General features: G+C 38.5%; 2 protein-coding genes across 3 annotated transcripts in view; one reads left to right on the top strand and one right to left on the bottom strand.

Moving 5' to 3' along the window:
* mybpc2a (myosin binding protein Ca) overlaps positions 1-10,099 on the bottom strand; it is a 30,211-nt gene extending 20,112 nt beyond the window's left edge. The window contains exons 1-3 of the mRNA XM_057346036.1: positions 9,907-10,099; positions 781-816; positions 174-188 (exon numbers count right to left, since the gene is read on the bottom strand). Coding sequence (XP_057202019.1) covers positions 174-188; positions 781-816; positions 9,907-9,928 — 73 coding nt within the window. The 5' untranslated portion in view covers positions 9,929-10,099. The remainder of the gene's footprint in view (positions 1-173; positions 189-780; positions 817-9,906) is intronic.
* Positions 10,100-15,308: 5,209 nt separating this feature from the next.
* On the top strand, positions 15,309-18,853 carry emc10 (ER membrane protein complex subunit 10). 2 transcript variants are annotated; one of them, XM_057346040.1, is made up of 8 exons: positions 15,309-15,443; positions 15,598-15,664; positions 15,753-15,865; positions 15,952-16,065; positions 16,281-16,465; positions 16,660-16,753; positions 17,280-17,381; positions 18,032-18,145. In XM_057346040.1, exons 1-7 carry the CDS (start codon positions 15,348-15,350, stop codon positions 17,364-17,366), a joined length of 756 nt encoding a protein of 251 aa, XP_057202023.1. In that variant the 5' UTR covers positions 15,309-15,347; the 3' UTR covers positions 17,367-17,381; positions 18,032-18,145. The 2 variants fall into 2 exon arrangements, with proteins under 2 accessions (XP_057202023.1, XP_057202022.1); XM_057346039.1 differs by lacking the exon at positions 17,280-17,381 and having other exon boundaries at positions 18,032-18,853.
* The last annotated feature ends 921 nt before the right edge of the window (positions 18,854-19,774 follow it).

Here is a 19,774-nt window from a genome sequence, read left to right as displayed (position 1 = left end):
CAAATTTCAGGTCTAAGGTTTGGAACAAGTAGGTTGAATTTGCAATATATATAATAACTGACTTGATGTTAACCTAATGCACACACATACAAACTCATAGAAGCAATGCAACCTCTTGTACCCCTGACAGACTGAATTAAGACTAAAGGCAGGAGAATATTCAGGTGACTCACCTTCTGCAGGCTTATCTGTAAAAGAAGAGATACAGAGAGTGAGTCTGCCTGCTTCGGAAAAAGGAGTAAAATCTTAACGGTTAATACTGAGTGTACTGGAGGTGTATTAAAGGGGTCATATGACACGGCTAAAATGAATATTATCATTTGTTTAAGATGTAATGTAATGTATATACACGATTTAAGGTTCAAAAACGCTGTATTTTCCACATACCGTGCATGTTTGTATCTCCTCTTTGCCCCGCCTCTCTGGAACGTGCAGATTTTTTACGCTTCTTACCATATTTGGAACAACAGGTTCCAAACCAATTGTACTGACAGGTACGCCCACCTTACTTGCGTAAACATTTGGGCGGTCTTAGTCAACTCATACCACGAACTGACGTAGATTTGTGGGGGTGTGGTTACACGAGGCGTTTCAGGCAGGTCTGGGTGAGCATTCGCTTTTAGATAGAATGCATCTTTTGTTCCAACACTTTAATTTTTGCAATTTTACGTGTCTAATACATGCATGGGCAACTATTAACACATCAAAGACACATACAAACATGTATTCGCGCCATATGACCCCTTTAAGATTGAAGAGATCACAGTTGCAGGTACTCACCAGCAGGGGGAGCCTCCTGCTTCTCTGCCTTAGCAGCTGAAAAAATTAAATGTAAAGTTAGTATTCAAAGAAGTCATAACAGTTTAGAAACAAAACAGTCCTGCGATTTTTAAATATCTATACTAAAACACTAATACATTTAGTCAGAGTCTATCTAATTGCAACCATCATGAACATACAGGCAACTAAACACAACATACATACAATCTGAATCAGTATGCTCATATTTGCTAGCATAAGCTAGTTAAAACATTAAATCTATAAACCATAACGAAACAAAATTCCATTCGCTTTAAAGCTTTTCAAGTGACTAGTCGTAGGGGTGGACCCCATTATAAACTCATTTTCCAACACATGAACTGTCTTTTAAAGTGCTGATATGTTTTACAAACAGGGCATTTGAGAATCTCCTCTATCCTTTGGTCAACATTAGGTGTGAACAGCTTTGCTGCATACTGCCAGCCTCCTCCTGCAACCTCACCATCCATGTCTCTCTCTCTCTCTCTCTCTCTCTCTCTCTCTCTCTCTCTCTCTCTCTCCTCAAGACACAACCTTGGCCCCAGATTGACTCCTAAGGACCTGAGGGATGGGTCGCCCCTTTACTCTTTAACATTAGGATATAAGACACCACACTTGGCCTTGGCCCCCAGGGTCAGATTGCGTGCCCGCCCTCAGGTTCTGGTCTCTGCCGGCATACCCACGTCCCGACACGTCTATTTTTGATTAGGTTTGTCTTTCAGAGCGCAATATGTTAATGGTTCTCAGGCACTTCTGGTATATCTCCTTGTCTCAGAGGAGTAAGATCCAGCGAGTTATAAATGCTTCTCCTGCCTCAGGATCTAAGACCCTGGGCTGAGATGTCCATCCAAAAAAGGACACGGGTCACCAGAGAGTTGTAGGTCACTTTTTAACACGAACAAGAACATGTAACAACTTGGATAATTACTGTAAAATACACAAGTGCTCTGAGATGATATTATGGACTCGTGAGGAACAGGTCTGGCAGCGTTAATTCACTTAATAGAGTTTAGTTATAATATTAAAATAAGACATATATCCTAAATCTACTGCTAGCACTGTAATGTGTGCATGTAGCTTGCTGTTGCTATGGAAACAAATCTAATTCACACACTTGAGTAAACATCTATTAATCTATTTTATTTGTCTGGCCTCCCAGCCTTGCAAAAAATGTCCACGCCTCTCCACTTTGGTATATACTCCTTTAAGCTTATGGACCAGCAAAATGCAGCTGATAAAGGTCAGGCAAATGGCTGGTTAACTAGGCTACTTGTTTTTAGGCACCATTTTAGGGATAAACATCCAAGAATATGCTGGTATTAGTCACAGGGTACTACCATAGTTGCTTAGTAAATTTCTTTGTTCTATTAAACAAAAAATAAGATATTTTAACAATGTACGAAGGCAAACAGTTCAGGGGCACTATTGACTACCATTGTCATTTTTCCTACTATGGTAGTCAATGGTGGCCAAGAACTGTTCGGTTACAAGCATTCTTCCAAATATCTTTCTCTGTGTTCATCAGAACTAAAAAATGTATACAGATTTGGAACAACTTGAGTGTGAGTAAATGATGACAGAATTTGTATTTTAAGGTGAACTGTCCCTTTAAGTCAGTCAGTCAGTTGGTCTAAATGAAATTGCTAGTCAGTGAGACAAGTTGTTAAGACACAGTTGTAACTTAGCAGTAGGTTTATGCAGCTGGCCCCTGGTTATGTTCTACAGAGGCAGACACATTTTTATGAATTTTTACATAAATTCTGTAAAGGCTTTTACTATGTCACTCCACCCTTGGTGGGTTCTTTGGTTACCATTCGTCAGCACTGCCTCTGTCATTCAAGTCTTGGTTATGATCACTGATACACACAATCAAGGTGCTAAAACTTAACATACACTCACACACACACACCTTCTAAAAGTGTGAGTGGAGGCTAATGTAACCATTTAAAACGTACTGCCTTCGCAAAACAGCTAATGCACATAGATGTAGACTTATGGGATAGTTCACCCAAAAATGAAAATTCTTGCATCATTTACTCACCTCGCCCTCTTGTCATTTCAAACATGAATGACTTTCTTTCTCCTGTAGGACAATTTTTTTTGATGAATGGTGAACAACTACTGCCACACTGACACAAAACCACTGAGACATCTCTCAAAATATCTTCTTTCGTGTTCCACAGAAGAAAGAGTCAGGTTTTAATGATGACATATTTTTGCATGAACTATCCCTTCAACTAAATTAATTTCTTACAATTTTTTTATAATTCCTTCTGAATAAGGCGAGCCAGAACACAGCCAAAGAGAGGTATCCAAGAGGACACCAAATTAAATGTGGCCATGTTAAATTAGCACAGAGAAGATTCGGGTATCTAAGTGTATGTTTCATGAACATCACATGAGAGAAGTGTAAACGAGTTGGTCTTAATCCCTCTCCTCTCCTTTGCCTCCTCAGTGACTGCATAACACCCCATCTTCACACATAAATCTATAAACAGACTGGAGAGACTGTCTGTTTTCTTTCCTCTTCGTTTCGGAGGGATACAAATATGGAAGCATCTAAACATTAAAGCATAATAACCATTACTGTTTCGCCTTGCGCCAGGCTAATGGATCACACTGCTATTCTGAAACCCAGTGAAACATCCACACACTGCACTGAAATTGAGAACAGGAAGAAATTCCAGCATCAGCACTTTAAACTCATATGTGGCTGCACTCTGAATTTGCTCACTTTAGTTACATAAACCTTCAGCGCATCTCTCTGCTTTGCTGACAAAACACTCTCGCTCTCTCTGTTCTGTTAGGAAACCTCTGTGGAATGTTCACTGAGTTAATCTCTTGAAACATTTACTTCACTACTGTCTGTATCTGCTCCTGCAGTGGCGGTGACTGTATCGCAATAGGAAAATGCCATCTTTAAGCCATAAGATTTCAGCACAGTTGAAATACAGATGCAATCAAAGATAATTTAATGGTTAAGGTGTGATAAGAACAGACTGTCGGGCCTTAGAAACCATCACACTTGATATCTACAGTTTTAAAGGAAAAACTCTTCCTCCTGTTTGTTGACATCCGCAATGTAGTTAAAGGGGTAGTTTAACCAAAAAAAACATTTTGCATCATTTATTCACCCTTGTGACATTCAAAACCTGTATAACTGTCCTCTGCAGAACACAAAAGAAAATATTTTGAAAAATGTTTCAGCGGTCTTGTGTACATACAATGGAAGTCAATGGGGGCCAATGTTGTTTGGTTACCAACGTTCTTAAAATATCTTCTTTTGTGTTCTACAGGTTTTGAATGCCATCGAGATGAGTAAATGATGACAGAATTTTTATTTTTGGCCAAACCATCGCTTTAATGGTGTCAAGTTTTCCAGACATCTTTGGATGTGATAACTGGGAGCAGGGACCCTGAAGCTTTCACTTTGTGTGTCTTAAGTAAACATGTCAATCCATCTTGCTCCGCATTAATGTTGACAAATTTTCTTCTCATAGCACCCTATACTATATACGGTCTTGATGATGATTTTCGACTTGTCACTGCAGTGTTATACAAACAGAATCTGAAAAGACGCTTGGAGTGTTTACAATCAGCCTGTGATGTGTTTGAGGTGTGACTAACACATGAAAACTGTGATCTCTGCCACTCGAAAGTGTAGCATACAGTACTGCCAACCCAATCCAAAAAGGCCTTTTAATATGTAAAAATCCATTTTGCAATGTGTGTAACAATTTTTCACTGAATATAAATAAACAATACAAATAAAATAAATAATATTTAAAACTAGGGCTGCAACTAGAGATTATTTTGATAATCGATTAGTTGGACGATTATTTTTTTGATTAATCGGATAAAATGTAATTACATCTTTTGCTTATAAGTAAATCAGATATGGGAAAAGTATACACAACTGAACTCATTAGCCTTCTCCTAAAATGTTGTGAATATCTCCATAATTAACACACCTGGTGAGTTGATTCAGGTGTGTCATATTAGAAGCAACAGACAATAGTCTTTCCCAAAGGTGGGAGCGAGGGGAGGGTCAGCCAAGGAAATATTTTTTTTGTGCCATGAAAAGTGAAATATTTGTCATTCAAATGTAGTGAAGTACAATAAAAAGTAAACAGAAAATGTAATACTTAAGTACAGTACTCACCTTACTTCCCACCTCTGAACTAAATAAACCACCAAATCAGGGTATTTAGCCTAATATGTACTTTGCAAATTGCAAACGCCACAAATTGTGTTTTACTAATATAATCTTTAATTTTGTCATTTAAAACGCCTCTCCCCTTTAAACTTTAAAACTGCGCAGCTTGAAGAGATGCATGCAAAACACGTCTGACTTTAAAACTGCTCATCTCGCGCTGCACGAAGAGATGCATCCACGGAGAGACACGTCTGACTTTAAAACTGCGCAGCTCATGCTGCACGGAGAGACACATCTAAAACGGTCATTTTAAAGGGAAGAAGATGCGCTTGATTTATAACTGCGCAGCTCGCAAGTGACGTCACAGACCAAATAATCGATAATGAAATTCGTTGTTGCAGCCCTATTTAAAACGTCTATGGGGTCTTGGTCTTAAGGCTTAAATTTGTTCTGCATTGGTCACAATCTAAAAGTGTTAATTACAAGAATAACAAGTGTCTTTACCATTACAGTGAACTTATAACAAATTCATGGCTCCTTACAGTAGCAACTGAACTCAAAACTAGTTGAGTTAATAAAGGCTCCAATAACTTTCAGTTCATTAATATGGACAGACAATTCTTTGAACATCAAGAATCAGGATATGGGCCTTGAGAGGTCTAGTGTTGGTCTGAGTCTGGACTTTAAGGGGTCTACGGTCTAGTATTGTCGTGTGAGTCTTTGGTGGTCTTGTATTGATCTGGGTCTTGGAGGATCTGATCTTGACTTCAACCCTGATGTCCAATAAATAAAATAAATTAAAATAGCTACAATTTGAGAATAAGAGCATTTTAAAGGAACGGGAATGAAATGCATGAAATGTTCATGTTTCTAAAATTATCCCAGCAAAAAATATGTTTTTTTTCTCAGGCCTCATTCAACAGGGATCCAGATTGAAAGCAGCTATTTTTACAAGCAGGAGTGTGATGAAGTGCCACTGGCATTAGAAACATTTGGAGTGGATACAAGCGCACGGAGGGTCGTCGGCAGATGATGAAGTTTCCCTCTTTTATGAGGATTGAGAGAGTGATTCTTTTGGCAGCGAGGAGAAACACTTCAGTGTGATGGTGCATAAACTATCAGTCTCCCACTGTGGGTGACGGACATGATGATTTGAGTTATAGAGTTAGATCGTAAATATCTCCTTCCTGCATATTTATATTAAATGATAGACGAGAGGTTGAGGACAAACATGGAGACTGGGATGCGAGAAAATGGTGACTGTGCAGGAAGAGGGATTTACACTAGTTTAGCAGGGTGACTGTTTATAATATCTGGTCATGGCTTATGTAGCCAGAGAATAAAAATAAACTTGTTGCTATGCATCATTATGTATGTAATTACAGTATAATCTATATAAAGCTATTAAAGATTTAAAGTTAGACTGAATATAACTTCAGCTATACTATTATATGTGCAAAACTGTCTAAGATGACCAAAAAAATACCGGTTTTCCTCTCCCTCATCTTTGATTGGTTTACCAAACAGATAGCCCCAGCCCCAGACTCATGCTATTGACAACGATGATGTATTTTGATAGTGTCACAGGGTTCAACTTAAGAAGACATTTTAACAGAAAAAATCAGTCTTCTTCAGGTTCTCACATATAAACAGAATAAATACTTTATTATAATTTAAAATATGATTCAAGTAACATGTAATATATTTTATAATAAATTAGTCTCGCCAGTTTTTATGAACTAAAGACAGGCTATCGTTATACAATGACAAACACTGTAGTTTATGTGATGTTGAAATGAATAACAGCCTCTGACAGTAATCTCTCTCTCTCTCTCTCTCTCTCTCTCTCTCTCTCTCTCTCTCTCTCTCTCTCTCTCTCTCCTTTCTCTCTCTCATCTCTCTCCTTCTCTCTCTCTCTCTCTCTCTCTCTCTCTCTCTCTCTCTCTCTCTCTCTCTCTCTCTCTCTCTCTCTCTCTCTCTCTCTCTCTCTCTCTCTCAGGAGATGTCACGCTATGATGCAAATGAAGAGGATTTAACAGAGATAAACAGATACAAATTGGCACAGTGGTTGTAATTGTTCTGGTCTTGTCTTCATTAAACAGGATCACGGTCCAGAGCAGGGGTGCTCAATCCTGCTCCTGGATATCTACCTTCCTGCAGAGTTTAATGAAACACTCCTGAACCAGCTAATCAAGGACATTAGGTTCTTGAATATTTCATGATTTACGATCTCCAGGAGCAGAACTGAGCAGTGCTGGTGTATGGAATATTCAATAGCAGTTATGAATACCGTCATAGTACGCATAGTACGATATTAGGTCATGCAACACATATCCCATTACGGTTATGTTGGAGGACATATTCCTGAACCTTTAAAAGTGTGTGCTCATACATCTGTGTGCGATCCATCATGAATAAGACACATGCCAAGGAGAGCATTGTGATGATGATGGTATAAGGTCAGGCTGTGCTAGCACAGTAAGAAATAAGACATTGAATGCCAAGACACCCAGTCATCCCTGTCATTGTGTGTATGTGTGGGTGGATTTACTTAGATATACTCTGAAGGAATTTGTTGGATTATTCAGACAAAAACTCCATGGGGATGTATGAAGATGCAAATTAGATTAAAAATTTGACAAAAAAGTTGACTATTTCTTAATACTCTGGTTGTTTTATTATAATGGGTTACAGGGCACGAAGGGATAGTTCATGCACCCAAAAAAATTTGTCATCATTTATTCACCCTCATGTCATTCAAACCCTGTATATGACTCTTTCTTCAGTGAGATGCAAAAGAAGATATTTTTAGAAAAGTCTCAGTTGTCAAGTCAATGGGGGCCAATGTTGTTTGGTTACCTACATTCTTCAAAATATCTGCTTTTGTGTTCTGCAGAACAAAAACAATCAAACAGACTTGGAAGGACGTAAATGATGCCAGAATTGTGACCTGACCTGTCACAAGCCAGTCATTCAACTGCCATGCTTAAACCTGGAAATGATCTCAGATCACGTCTGTGCAGTCCTACTTCACTATTATAGTACTATTATTACAAAGTGTCTATTATCACAGAGCAACATGCAGGGGCACACCCGTCTCCAAACACATGACCACTGTCAACATGTCCATTTGTAAAAGTTCACACCCTACAGACTGCTCAAGGTTGCAAGGCTATTCTGGAAGCTGTTTATTAAAGAATCGTGCTCCCCGACAGTAACTATGGTTCCAGGAGATCCAGACAGACTTTATCTTGACAGGCTTTCATTCACAGCAAAGAGGGTTGTGTGTGGGGTGGAAGGACTGGGTATGTGAGTGTACAATTTAAGAATCAGTGAAGTAAAAGATGGTTCTTATGTGTGGTCCCTGAAGAGTGAATGTGGGATAAATGAGGAAAACATATGAAATGAGAAGAAATTAAATGAGACAAAGGGGTAAAGGGGTAGCAGGTCACAGCTTACTTAAGGGCCAAGTTATTTGACACTGCTGATGTCATGCTCTCAGACTGCCCATAACCCTTTAATACACCACATGTGAGGTAATGGGGCAAAGTTACAGTAGAAGGAAAAAATGAATCATAAGAGACACTGAAGACATGCAAGGAATGGTCACACAAGACATAGCAAACATACTGACATGATCACGTGATTTTAAAAGGTCATTCTGGGGAAAAAACTTGCTTAAGCGTATGCTAAGTGTGTCCCTATGACTTACTACTGTTGCATAGATCAGTTTGGCCAGTTTGAATGTCTCCATTGAAAAAAAACCCTACATAAATGGAGCATAAATAGCATAAATTCCTGAACATGACCTGTGTAAGAATTATTGCATTTTCCCATTTGCAGTTAACTGGAATTTCTAGTTCCATTTACAATAATTACAAATATTATCCTCTGTTTTCCACAGTTAAGCAGCTTAGTGCCACAATCACTGTATATTACTTTCTGATGCATTCCAATGAATCAAATGCATTTTCCTTACTATTCTGCTGTGATATTATAATGCTGACTTCCAGCAGGAACACAAAACCTCTGTGCCCAATCCCTGTGCGGGGTGCCCAATCCCGCTCATGTAGAGGGCCAGTGTCTAGTCTATTTGGTCATCAGTCATCCTTATCCAACTTAGCAGCAGTAATAATATAAAGATCTCAATGTCACACTGATGGGATTGATTTTGAATTGTACTGTACTGAGAGGAGTTTAAAAAATAATCAATAGATTCATTTTCAAAATCGGAATTTCACCTGCAGGGTAAGTCAACCAATGAATGTTTAGACAAAGGCCATTATTAGAAAACATATCTGCAGGGCAAACACAAATTAATCTGCCACCTATGCATGTAGCTTTATGATCTATTCCTGGAGTATTCAGATTAATGTTTATTTGTAACTGAATTTAGAAAAATGTAATGTTGTGTAATGCAAAGATATTTCTATCACTGCTTGATATTTACTGACACATAACCGAGAAATAAAACTTTAATATCCGGGTGAAAAGTATCCCCTGTGTTTAGTCACATTGACCCATTTACATCCATTGTTAGCTGCCAAAACATAAAACTGATATCTCACTCCTGTTGCTGCCAACCCAACCTATAAAACTAATCTTTCACCACCTGTCAGAGCTAAGATGGTGTAACCATCTCCTTACAATAAGTTATACATTCAGACCATTGATTCAGACACCTTAACCACATGAAACTGTTTTTCTCAGTCAACAAAGGATGTGATTCAATTCTTGACTGACCAGTAAATGAAATTGATCATGAACGCATCTTGTTGGCATATACGTAAACTATATGATTACAGAGGAAACACAAGTGTGGGCCAGAAACTTTTCAATACAGCTGGAAAAGGGCATGATTTCTATAAGTGTAATGTTAATTCAATAAAAACAGTGATGATGAAGATAAATTGCTGTTGTTATAAATGCTGAATCGTAAATGAAAGGCTTACCTGGCTTCTTTGGTTCAGGCATGATGGTTTGTCATATGTCGGTCACTCTCACTTTTCTTTCTACTATACTTTACAAATCTGTCATCCCTTTTTATTTACTCCTCCCTTGGCAAGCTTGTCCCCACCATCCTTAAGAAACATTGAGGAGGCCGGGCGAGGAGAAAAAACGATGCAGGGAGGGAGAGTCACACAACAAGTGTCACTTGAGATCCTATGGGAATCCAATTTGTCTGTAGTAAGAAGACCAGAATAAAGAAAGAGACCAGAGTGAAACCAGGATAGACATTGTAACGAAGGCCAAATGTTAACTGTTTATCTTCTTAAAGGGCCAGTTCACCCAAAAATGAAAAAAAATGAATACCACTACTACATTTTTTTTAAATTGTCATCTTTATTAACCCTGAAAATGTTTCATGATTTTTTATATGCTCGATATAACTTTTACCCCTCTGTGGAAATGGCAAAAGGTTGTTTGAAAACACAATATAAGGTTGAATCTGTCTGGCACCTGTGATCACCAATGAACAAATATCAATCTGACAAATAGGCCATACTGATATACAGATTTTTTGCTGGTTAAGATAGTTAGGAAACCACTAGCATCCTAGACACAGGCATCCAAAACAACATTTGCCCATTGCTAGTTAGGCTCACAATTTCAGTTGCTGAAATGAGTCTGATAGAACGCTGTCAGGGATGTCAGAAGTACATCTGAGAGCTGAACGCTGACCCCATAGCTCAATTCTCTAACCACCCCTTTTATTTAAGAGAACATGTGATGACACAGAACACATTAATTAGGCCGGTACTTGCATTCTCAATACTGATCATGAGAAGTATGTTTAGTTTTACTTTCACTCTTCCAAAACTGCAGTTTAGCAATACTTAATGAATCTTGAAACTCCAATAAACCTTCTGAATCAACTTTAATTTGGGAAGGAGAGGACTCTGCTATATTTAGCAAGTGCAACTTGAGAGGCAGGTATCAAAGAGAGCAAGAAACAAACGAGAGCAATAAGGGACTTGCATACACTCCACAAGTACACACACACACACACACACACACACACACACACACACACACACACACACACACTAGAAGCTATATATACACTTCTATTTCCATTAACTAGACCTCAAAGAACTCCAAACAAATGACACACTATCTACATACACCTCAGCAAATAATTTTATTGATTGATTAATTCACTTTCATCAATATTCGAGTTCTTTTCTGTGAGTTTACAGACATGTTAAAAGTTCTGTGTGTCATTTTTTGGAGTACAGAAATGCAATATAATATAAATAATGCGTTCAGGGGACCTTATATAATGAAGCGTTATGTTTTTATTACCTTAGAATGAGCTATTTCTATTAGGGCTGTCGCGATAAACCGACGATAAATATCACGTGATTTATGCATAGCTTTTGAGTGAAGTACGGGAAAAGGCTGCTGCATCCGAAAGCCAGAGGGCGCTCTCGTGCGGAAACTCCAAATACGCACTGCAGAAGAAGACCATAATACATTCTAGAATCTAGGAAATGCCTATGGACATCTATTTATCACTGTTACTCAAGCCTCATCAGGTATTTTATGATAATAAAGTATATTTATAATGATCATGTTTGACGGGTGTTGCTTTTTCAAATGCACATTATAAGCGACTCAAACTCGCACTGCTTTTAGATCGAGCAGCATTTCCTACTGATCCCAGAGACGTGCTTCACGGACAAGCTACGCATTAAAAAAAATATCAACACATTGCATATCGCAGCCAGCTTGATTTCAATAGGATTTAGTGGTATCGCGATAAATTATCGTGCAGCCCTAATTTCTATCTACATACACCGCGGGTCCCCTTACATGGAATTCGCAATGTTGTTTCTACAGTAGCCCTAAACAGAAAAAACTGCTCTACAGAGCGCATGTCGTAAATACGTTATCTCCTTCAGCAAAGAAGCGGAAAAAAAATGACAACATCCTAGTCCTGTGTCAGCCGCCATAGTGCTTCAAAAGCAGGGGTGGAGTGAGCTGTTGGTTGCAATTCGCAACCTCACCGCTAGATGCCGCTAAATTTTATAAACTGGAACTTTAAGACACATTTAAATATGAAACTCCTCGGCAAGGACCTCGTGGAGTTTGAATATTAGTACAACAATATTTCTGTTAAGCAGGTTTGAACAAAGTGCACCATGAAAAGCACTAAATTTTAAACATGCCTTGGCAGAATTTTGGAGGACCCCTCATTGACATGAATTTAAATAATTGTATTTAATATACACGTGCTCAACGCTTTGTCTCAACCTAAACCTCAGTATTTCTACTAGTTGGTTTTGCTTCATGTTTTTCTCTTTTTTTTTAGAAAACAACAGCAATGTAACAAGACACCAACTGGTCCAAAGTGCTATTTTAATCTATTTGATTAAATTACAGCTTAAATATGGGCTTGGTAAAGAGATAAAGCATGCATCAAATAGATGCTCCTCAACAGACTATGAACAACTAAGACTGCTCCATAATGAAACATATACCGTAAGACGTAATGCTCCTTTACATTAAAATGTCAAAGCATGAGTCTTATGACACACATGCCTTTATGATAGTGAGATGGCTAATTATAGTTATGAAGGCGTGTTTTCCCACACTATTGTCTGATGCTGTGCTGACAGAGAGCAAAGGCTGGATGGAATAGATATTAGTTTCAAAGTAAGAATGCCTTGGAAATCACATGAGAGTTCATGGAGAACCTTAGCTCTCCTGCTGAAATGGTCTATTAATCAAACAGGCTATCAGAGAGACGTGTTTAGTTAGGGTAATGCCAATACTCCACGCCATATCACTTACTCCAGTGTCATCTGATTAATGTAATGGAACGTGTGTGTGTGTGTGTTTGTGTCTTGCCATGGTTCTTAATGGTAGTTTGTGGGTCCCTAGATGCAGTATTGATTTGAGGGGAATTGTGTAAAGACAAACATCGACTTTGCTTTACAGAACAATAGAAATAGAGCAAGAAGTAATCGTGGGACACATATTGTAATCGATCTAAGCATTGATCAACCTGTGCCAATAAGCGTTCATCCTGCAAATGTTTTATGCAGTTATTATCATATTGACAGTTAATTAAATTTCTTACAAGGACGGTTATTTGGATAATTACCAAGTTGTTGGGAGGAAAATATTTGTGTAGACATATTTTTGAACTCTCTTGAAGAACTAGAAAACATACACTATACCGTTGAAAAAGGTCATTTACAATATTTTTGTCTCATTTTGGAATAACAGTAAACTACGGAGTAACAAATCGAGATTTTGCCGTGACAAAAGTATATTTTCAAATTAAAAATTTGCTGAAATATACTCTTGACATTTTATCAGCCAGTTTTTTATCACCATGCTTGTTTAATAGGATTAAAGAGATACTCCATCCAAAAATGAACATTCTGTCACAAATGAATCCCCCCAAATTGTTCCAAACCTGTGTTGAACACAAAGAAAGATATTTGGAAGATTGTTAGCAACTATCATAACTACCATAGTAGGAAAAATGAAAGTGGTAGTCAAAGATGCCCTAGAACAGTTTGCTTTCCTAAATTCGTCAAAACATCTAATTTTGTGTTCAACAGAACAGAAAATGATACAATAATTTTTTCTCCTATGGTGGTGTCAATGATGTTCCAGAAATGTCAGTTGTTCACATTTTTCCAAATATCTTTGTTTGTGTTCACCAGAACAAAGAGATTTATACAGGTTTGAAGCAACTTGAGGGTGAGAAAATGATGACAGAATTTTCATTTTTGGGTGGAGTATCCCTTTAAAGGACTATGCTGGACTCTTATAGGCTGCTTTTCTTTATCATTCAGTCATCTATTTCAAAAACATTTTTATTAAATAAAGTTATAGTTATTAAAATAGTTATTTTGTGATAAAGAAACAAATATGTTTGCACAATTATATTTTTGTCTAAAAAACTTATGTCAGACAATAAAGTAGTATAATTCTTATAAGGTAAAGAAAACATCTCACTCAACTTTTCTATGGAAGTGTAGCCTACACTTGTGACAGTAAAACGTTTACATTATAGACAAAACGTTAGCATACACAAAGCCGAAAGAAAGGCATAGCATGACTTCCTCAAATAGCAAATGGGAGTTAACTGTTAGGCTACTGTAGGTGTGCTAGCATGCGTTACTTAACCACTCTCTAGCGTTCATGTCTTGCCATTGCATCCATTTTTTGTGACTGTGTGACTTCCAAATGTATCAAGAGTTACTTACCTGTAACACATCTCAAAATACCTCTGTTTGACGAAATTTGAGCCACTGAGTTTGGAAACGCTATGTGGGTTATTTGATAAAATGTCAACAAAGATGTGAACAGCGGCTCCAGCTGGTCGGGATTCGTGTTGCATAAAATGCAGGTGTCATTTCAATGTTAAAACAGTGGGGGGCAGTGCATTACTTATTTTCAAACGATTTTAATGTTGTTTAAATAGACCAATTTTAGGTTATTTTATTTTTTTAAATCACGTTAATGTATTTTGAACACATAGGATCTTGTATAATGCACCACATTAAGTCGTTGCTTAAATCAATAAGGTAAAAAATCGAATATAATAAGTAAATCCATCTTAAAAATTAGAATGTAATGCAAACCACAAAAGACTGAGTCCCGCTATATCGCTCAGGCTGCACTACAGTGTCTATTCACAGGCGCGATCCCACTACTGATCGACACGGGGGCTTTGACCTGCTCCGTTTCCGACCTGGGCCGGTTCACCCCTCCTTAGACGACCTGGTAGTCCCGAGCTCCCCCAGGAGCACCATATCGATACCGAACTTAGTGCGGACACCCGATCGGCATAGTCCACAGCAGCCCAGAACCCCTGAGCTCAAGCGGTCCGCCAGCCTCAGCCTCCCAGTAGCTTGGATTACAGGCACACGCCACCGTGCCCGGCGATAGAGCGAGAGATTTTAGCAGCTCTTCAATGTAACCGTGTTACATGCTCAGTGGCGCCTCTAGTGTTGAACGAATCACATTTTCAGACTCTCACTTCGGCACAATAATAAATATTATTTTATGTATATATTTTAATAATATTCTTTGGTTGATAGTACGATTGTTGAGAAAATAAAACAAAATATTGGTTTGACTAAACATAACATATCTGAAGAGCTGAAGACCTCTATTGTAAAGTCTAACGTTACGTTATCTACGTATCTACTGTATTGTCTACTGAAATACACAGTAATAAAAACTCAAAGATTTGGAGAAATTAAATGAAAATATTGAGAATATCTAGACTCTAGAATAAGAGCGAGAAAAGGGATACTCTAGAGAAATTGTTTAATTAAGCAACAACGTTTATGTTTCTAGGACTTTTGCTTTGAAAGACTGTAGTTCCGGCTAAAGGAGTCTCTCAAGGCTCGCGAGTCGCGACAAAATGGCGACGATTAGAGACTTGTCTGTTATCCTGACCGTCCTTTCAACTATAACGTTATTATGGCCAGAATCTGGCGAATGCAATAATGGTCGGAGGGTGAGTTGGTGCATGTTTGCAATACCTTATACTTCTATTATGTGGATTTGACACGGGCTTGCTTGTGGTTAGCTTTCTGCGTTGCTATCAAATCTGATAGAATGCACTTGCAATTGTCACAATGGCTAAATAAGTGATATTGTGTCCGTGTCAGTCAGGAGATGGCATTGACACAGATTTCAGCGGATTTTCTGTGCCAATTGAGCACTCCTTTGAAGTGGGTGAGTAATAAGTCAATCCTTGTTAAGATTCATATAAGTTAAATATCTAATTTTGTTGTAAAATCATCACTGCTGGTCTGTTTGTTAGACGATGTCCCCAGATTTCGCCTTCGTGGTGCTATACAGTTCAGGGGTGGAAGAGAGAGCAGCGTGTATCTCGCTCAAAACCAACTCTCAGAGAAAGATAGGAATACACTTAAGGTGAGAACATACGTCCCATTTGTAGGAACGTGAAGATGTTAATTTAATTCTGAAATGGGTTGAATAGACGTCTTTCTGTCTTCCAGGACGTGGCTGCAGTTGATGGTTTATATAGGATCCGTGTGCCTAGAGTGTCTCTGCAGGCAGATCGGCAGTCAGAGAGACAACATGATGGTCACCTCACTGCATTTGTCAGAGCTGTAAGTTAACTCTCCGTCCTGCCATACATTACCATTGGATACACATTCACATTCAGTTTGTTGCACCAAAAACTAGTTTTTTTGATTTTTTTAATATGTAGCTAGCTGTGCACCTTCACACCGTTTTTACTTTGATATCTGTTGTTTATTATTTTTTAGCAAAATAGTTTATATTTCCGCTATAAACATTGTCCCTATCTTCCCTCCTTTCAAAGTGCTCATTAGTGGAGTCCCATCTCAGTGATGTCATCACTCTTCACACTGACGTCAGCGGATATGTTATCGGTGTTTCCATAGTGACAATCCCTGGGTCATGTCGGGGGATAGAGGATGAAGATGAAGTTGACCTGGAAGTCTTTAACACAACAATAGGTGTTGTGGCACCAGTCACTGCACCTGTGTAAGTGGGCAAACACACACAAGCAGCTACATTCATGCTGGAACTTTTTTTAGGTATTCGTCCATTAAATTAAATGAAAAAAACTTTCATGAGCAATTCCTACTTGAAACACTTTTTGTGAACACTCTGCCCTTGTATTGGATACTTGCCAGCATCTGTTTAAAGTTTGTATGGAAATGTGTTTGTTTCTTTAGACCTGAAACGGCGCCTTACATTGAGAGGATGGAACAGGAAATGGAAAAGAAAGGGAAAAACCCACAAGAGCAGAAATCCTTCTTTGCCAAATATGTGAGTATTTCTTTATTTTTGCTTTGATGAGTTCACTCATTTTAATTGTTGTGTTAGACTAATTATTAATGAGATATTTTTCCCAGCTATGTAGTTAGAAAAGATCCCCTCTCATCCTTCATTTTACCTTCTTCTGTGGAATAACTATTTTTCCAAATGGCCTTTATTCTTGCTACTGTCTCTTTGGTATTAATATATTTATTATTTGCCTTGTGAATTTTTGTATCAGTTGTTTTATATTGGTGGATTGCCGTTCCCAAGCTGACCACGCTTTGTTTTGGGGTGTTTTATTTTGTGCTAACTGTTTGTTTTCTTTCTGCTTTTCTCCATGTTATTGGTTTATCCTGTCCAGAGTGTCCAGTCCTGAACTGCTACAGTCTATGATATTACTAGGACTAACATCCCTGTTTTAACTTCCTTCCTTAATTTTGCAGCAGTGTGTGTTGTGGTCTGCTTTTCTGTGTCCACCATGCTGTGACTCTGCTATGTCTGTGTTGACTTTGTGCTGGTCTGTGCTGTGTTCCAGTGGTATTTGATTCTGGGAGGAGCAGTGTTCCTCATGGCCACCAATTCAGCACAAACCCCACCAGGGGGCGACAGAGAGCAGAGCTGATATCATTCATTTCAAGTACTGAAATCCCATTTTAGTAACTTGGTTACTCTGTCACTCCAGCTGCTTTCATTGTATTTTCGTGCGTGCGTGCGTGCGTGCGTGCGTGCGTGCGTGCGTGCGTGCGTGTGTGTGTGTATTTGGGCCTGTACGCGCACACACAAGTCCTCTGATTTCTTCCTCTTTCAACTTGATGTTCAGTTGTCTCTGTGCCTTTTTATGTCATTTTCCTGCCGGGTCATGATTAAATCAGAGGTGTCTGGATGTTAATAGTTTCAAAGATTCCTTATGCCTTCAGCAATCAGGTTGACGGGTTATATTATTGGGTGATACAATCTCAAGCTGGTGAACAGAGCTCATCTCCACCTCACGTTCATGACCCACTCTGCCTGCTTCACTTTTACCCGTTTTTTTTTTTCAGTCTCATTTCTCCTTTCCTGTGGAAAATAATTTTTACAAATCAGCAAGTGGTGGAGGTTGAACAAAAGAGAGTGAGGAATGATGAAACTGAAAATTGTTTGCCTGGGAAAACTGTCTGTTAAATAAATTCACCTATTATTGCCCTGCACCAATTTTTGACACGACGGATCATCATTTAAATGCTTTTCAAACTGACGGACACAAATGTTAAAACCCTTTTGTTTTTCTCTGTTCTCTTTCATCACCAGTGGATGTACATCGTCCCTCTTGTTCTCTTCCTGATGATGTCTGGAGCTCAGGATCAGTCTGGAGGCGGAGGAGGTGCAGCCAATGGTGGAGGGCGATGATTCTCATGGCAACCGAAACTGTTGTACATAATAATTTAAAACAGATTTTTGAATTCATTCACACAACTAATGATGAGCCTAAATGTAGAAAAAAGGATTGTTTCTGGAGAAAATATGTTAACTTATAACTGCATTCTTGGATTGCATTTTACTACTGATTTAATAAAACCTTTCACGACTCTCACAAGTTCTCACCAAATTTATTTCTGCATTGTTTAGTGTTTATAAAGGCCTCTTAATACTAAAACATCTTAGAAGATACATGACGTCTTGGCCTGTATTGTTAAGTTTTAAATGAACTGTAACAGAGTAGTGATAAAAAGGTAGTAGCATTTATATGGCTTCTACAGAGCATGTTGGTACTGTATAGAAACAGTATGTAATCCAGGAAACAGTATCTATAGATCATTTTGAAAAGCAAAATACAAGAATTCGGATGAGACGTTAAACTGAGGTCCTGACTCTCTGTGGTCATTAAAAATCCCAAATGGCCAAATTTGCCCATTCGCCTCTATACATCATGACCTCCTAATCATCCCCATATGTACTAATTGGCTTCGTAACTGTCTCTCCACCAATAAGCTGGTGTGTGGTGATAAAGTTGTGGAAATTATCATCAGTAGACTTGTATTTGTTTTGAACCGAAATATGTGGGTTTAAAAGCATATAAAGGACAAAATTATGTCACAAATGAACTTAAGCTATGCCATACAAAACAAAAAATGTATTTGGTTAAATCTTCAACAATAAAAAGATGTTTTACAACAAATTAGATTTGTTTCAATGGGCTTTTTTAAAACCCCATGTCATCATTTACAAAGTTTCTCATCTAAATTCTTAAAAAGGTACGGTATCACAGACCTAATCTTGACCTTGCTAGACGTGGCTCCCTTCTGAGTTCTTTACTAAACTTTTATCGGTCGTCTAATCATTAAAGGTTCCCTTAATTTGGCAATTAGAATGTGTACTGTAAACAAAACCAATCCAAAATGATAGAATGTTATATACTGTATTCATGTGCCTCGGTTTCTCTCGTTGTCAGCTGACAGTCGTTCTCAGCTTGTGGGCCTCTGAACATGTGTAACCTTGGCAGCGTGCAGTAAATCTAAATCTTACAAGGCTTAGTGCAGACCACACATGTTCTCTGAGTTTTCATTGTCCAGTTGAGCCTCATGCCATTTTAAGCCAGTATCAGTATGACACAAAAGAAGGTGTTTGCATTTTACTGGATGCTCTTGCAATTACAATGAGCGGCGAAAGAGGCCTTCAATAGCACCATGAAATTAGTGCACCATAAAAGGTCCAGACATCCACCCTAGGTCTCCTCCGCATTATGTCTGATTCTTGAATGAATCATTATTTTTAATCAGATTTGGTTCTGACTACAGTTATAGAGACCGTTCCGGAAAGACACAAAGTCAGTTGTATGTAAAGTGATCTGCTGGCATGTGAAGGTCTTGCACCTTTGCGCTTAGTGGCGAATCATCAGTGATTCCAGCCACCCGAATCACAGGCTGCTCTCCTTGCTGCCTTCGGGCAGATGATACCGGAGCATCCAGTCCCGCACAAACCAGCTGAAGGACAGCTTTTTTCCTCAGGCTATTACTGCTCAACGTTAAAACTGATACACTCCAAAAGCTCACA

The sequence above is a fragment of the Triplophysa rosa genome, linkage group LG11 (genome assembly GCF_024868665.1).
Source record: "Triplophysa rosa linkage group LG11, Trosa_1v2, whole genome shotgun sequence".
NCBI classification, from domain to species: domain Eukaryota; kingdom Metazoa; phylum Chordata; class Actinopteri; order Cypriniformes; family Nemacheilidae; genus Triplophysa; species Triplophysa rosa.
The sequence above is the reverse complement of the archived record's forward strand: the minus strand, read 5'-3'. Positions and strand labels throughout refer to the sequence as shown.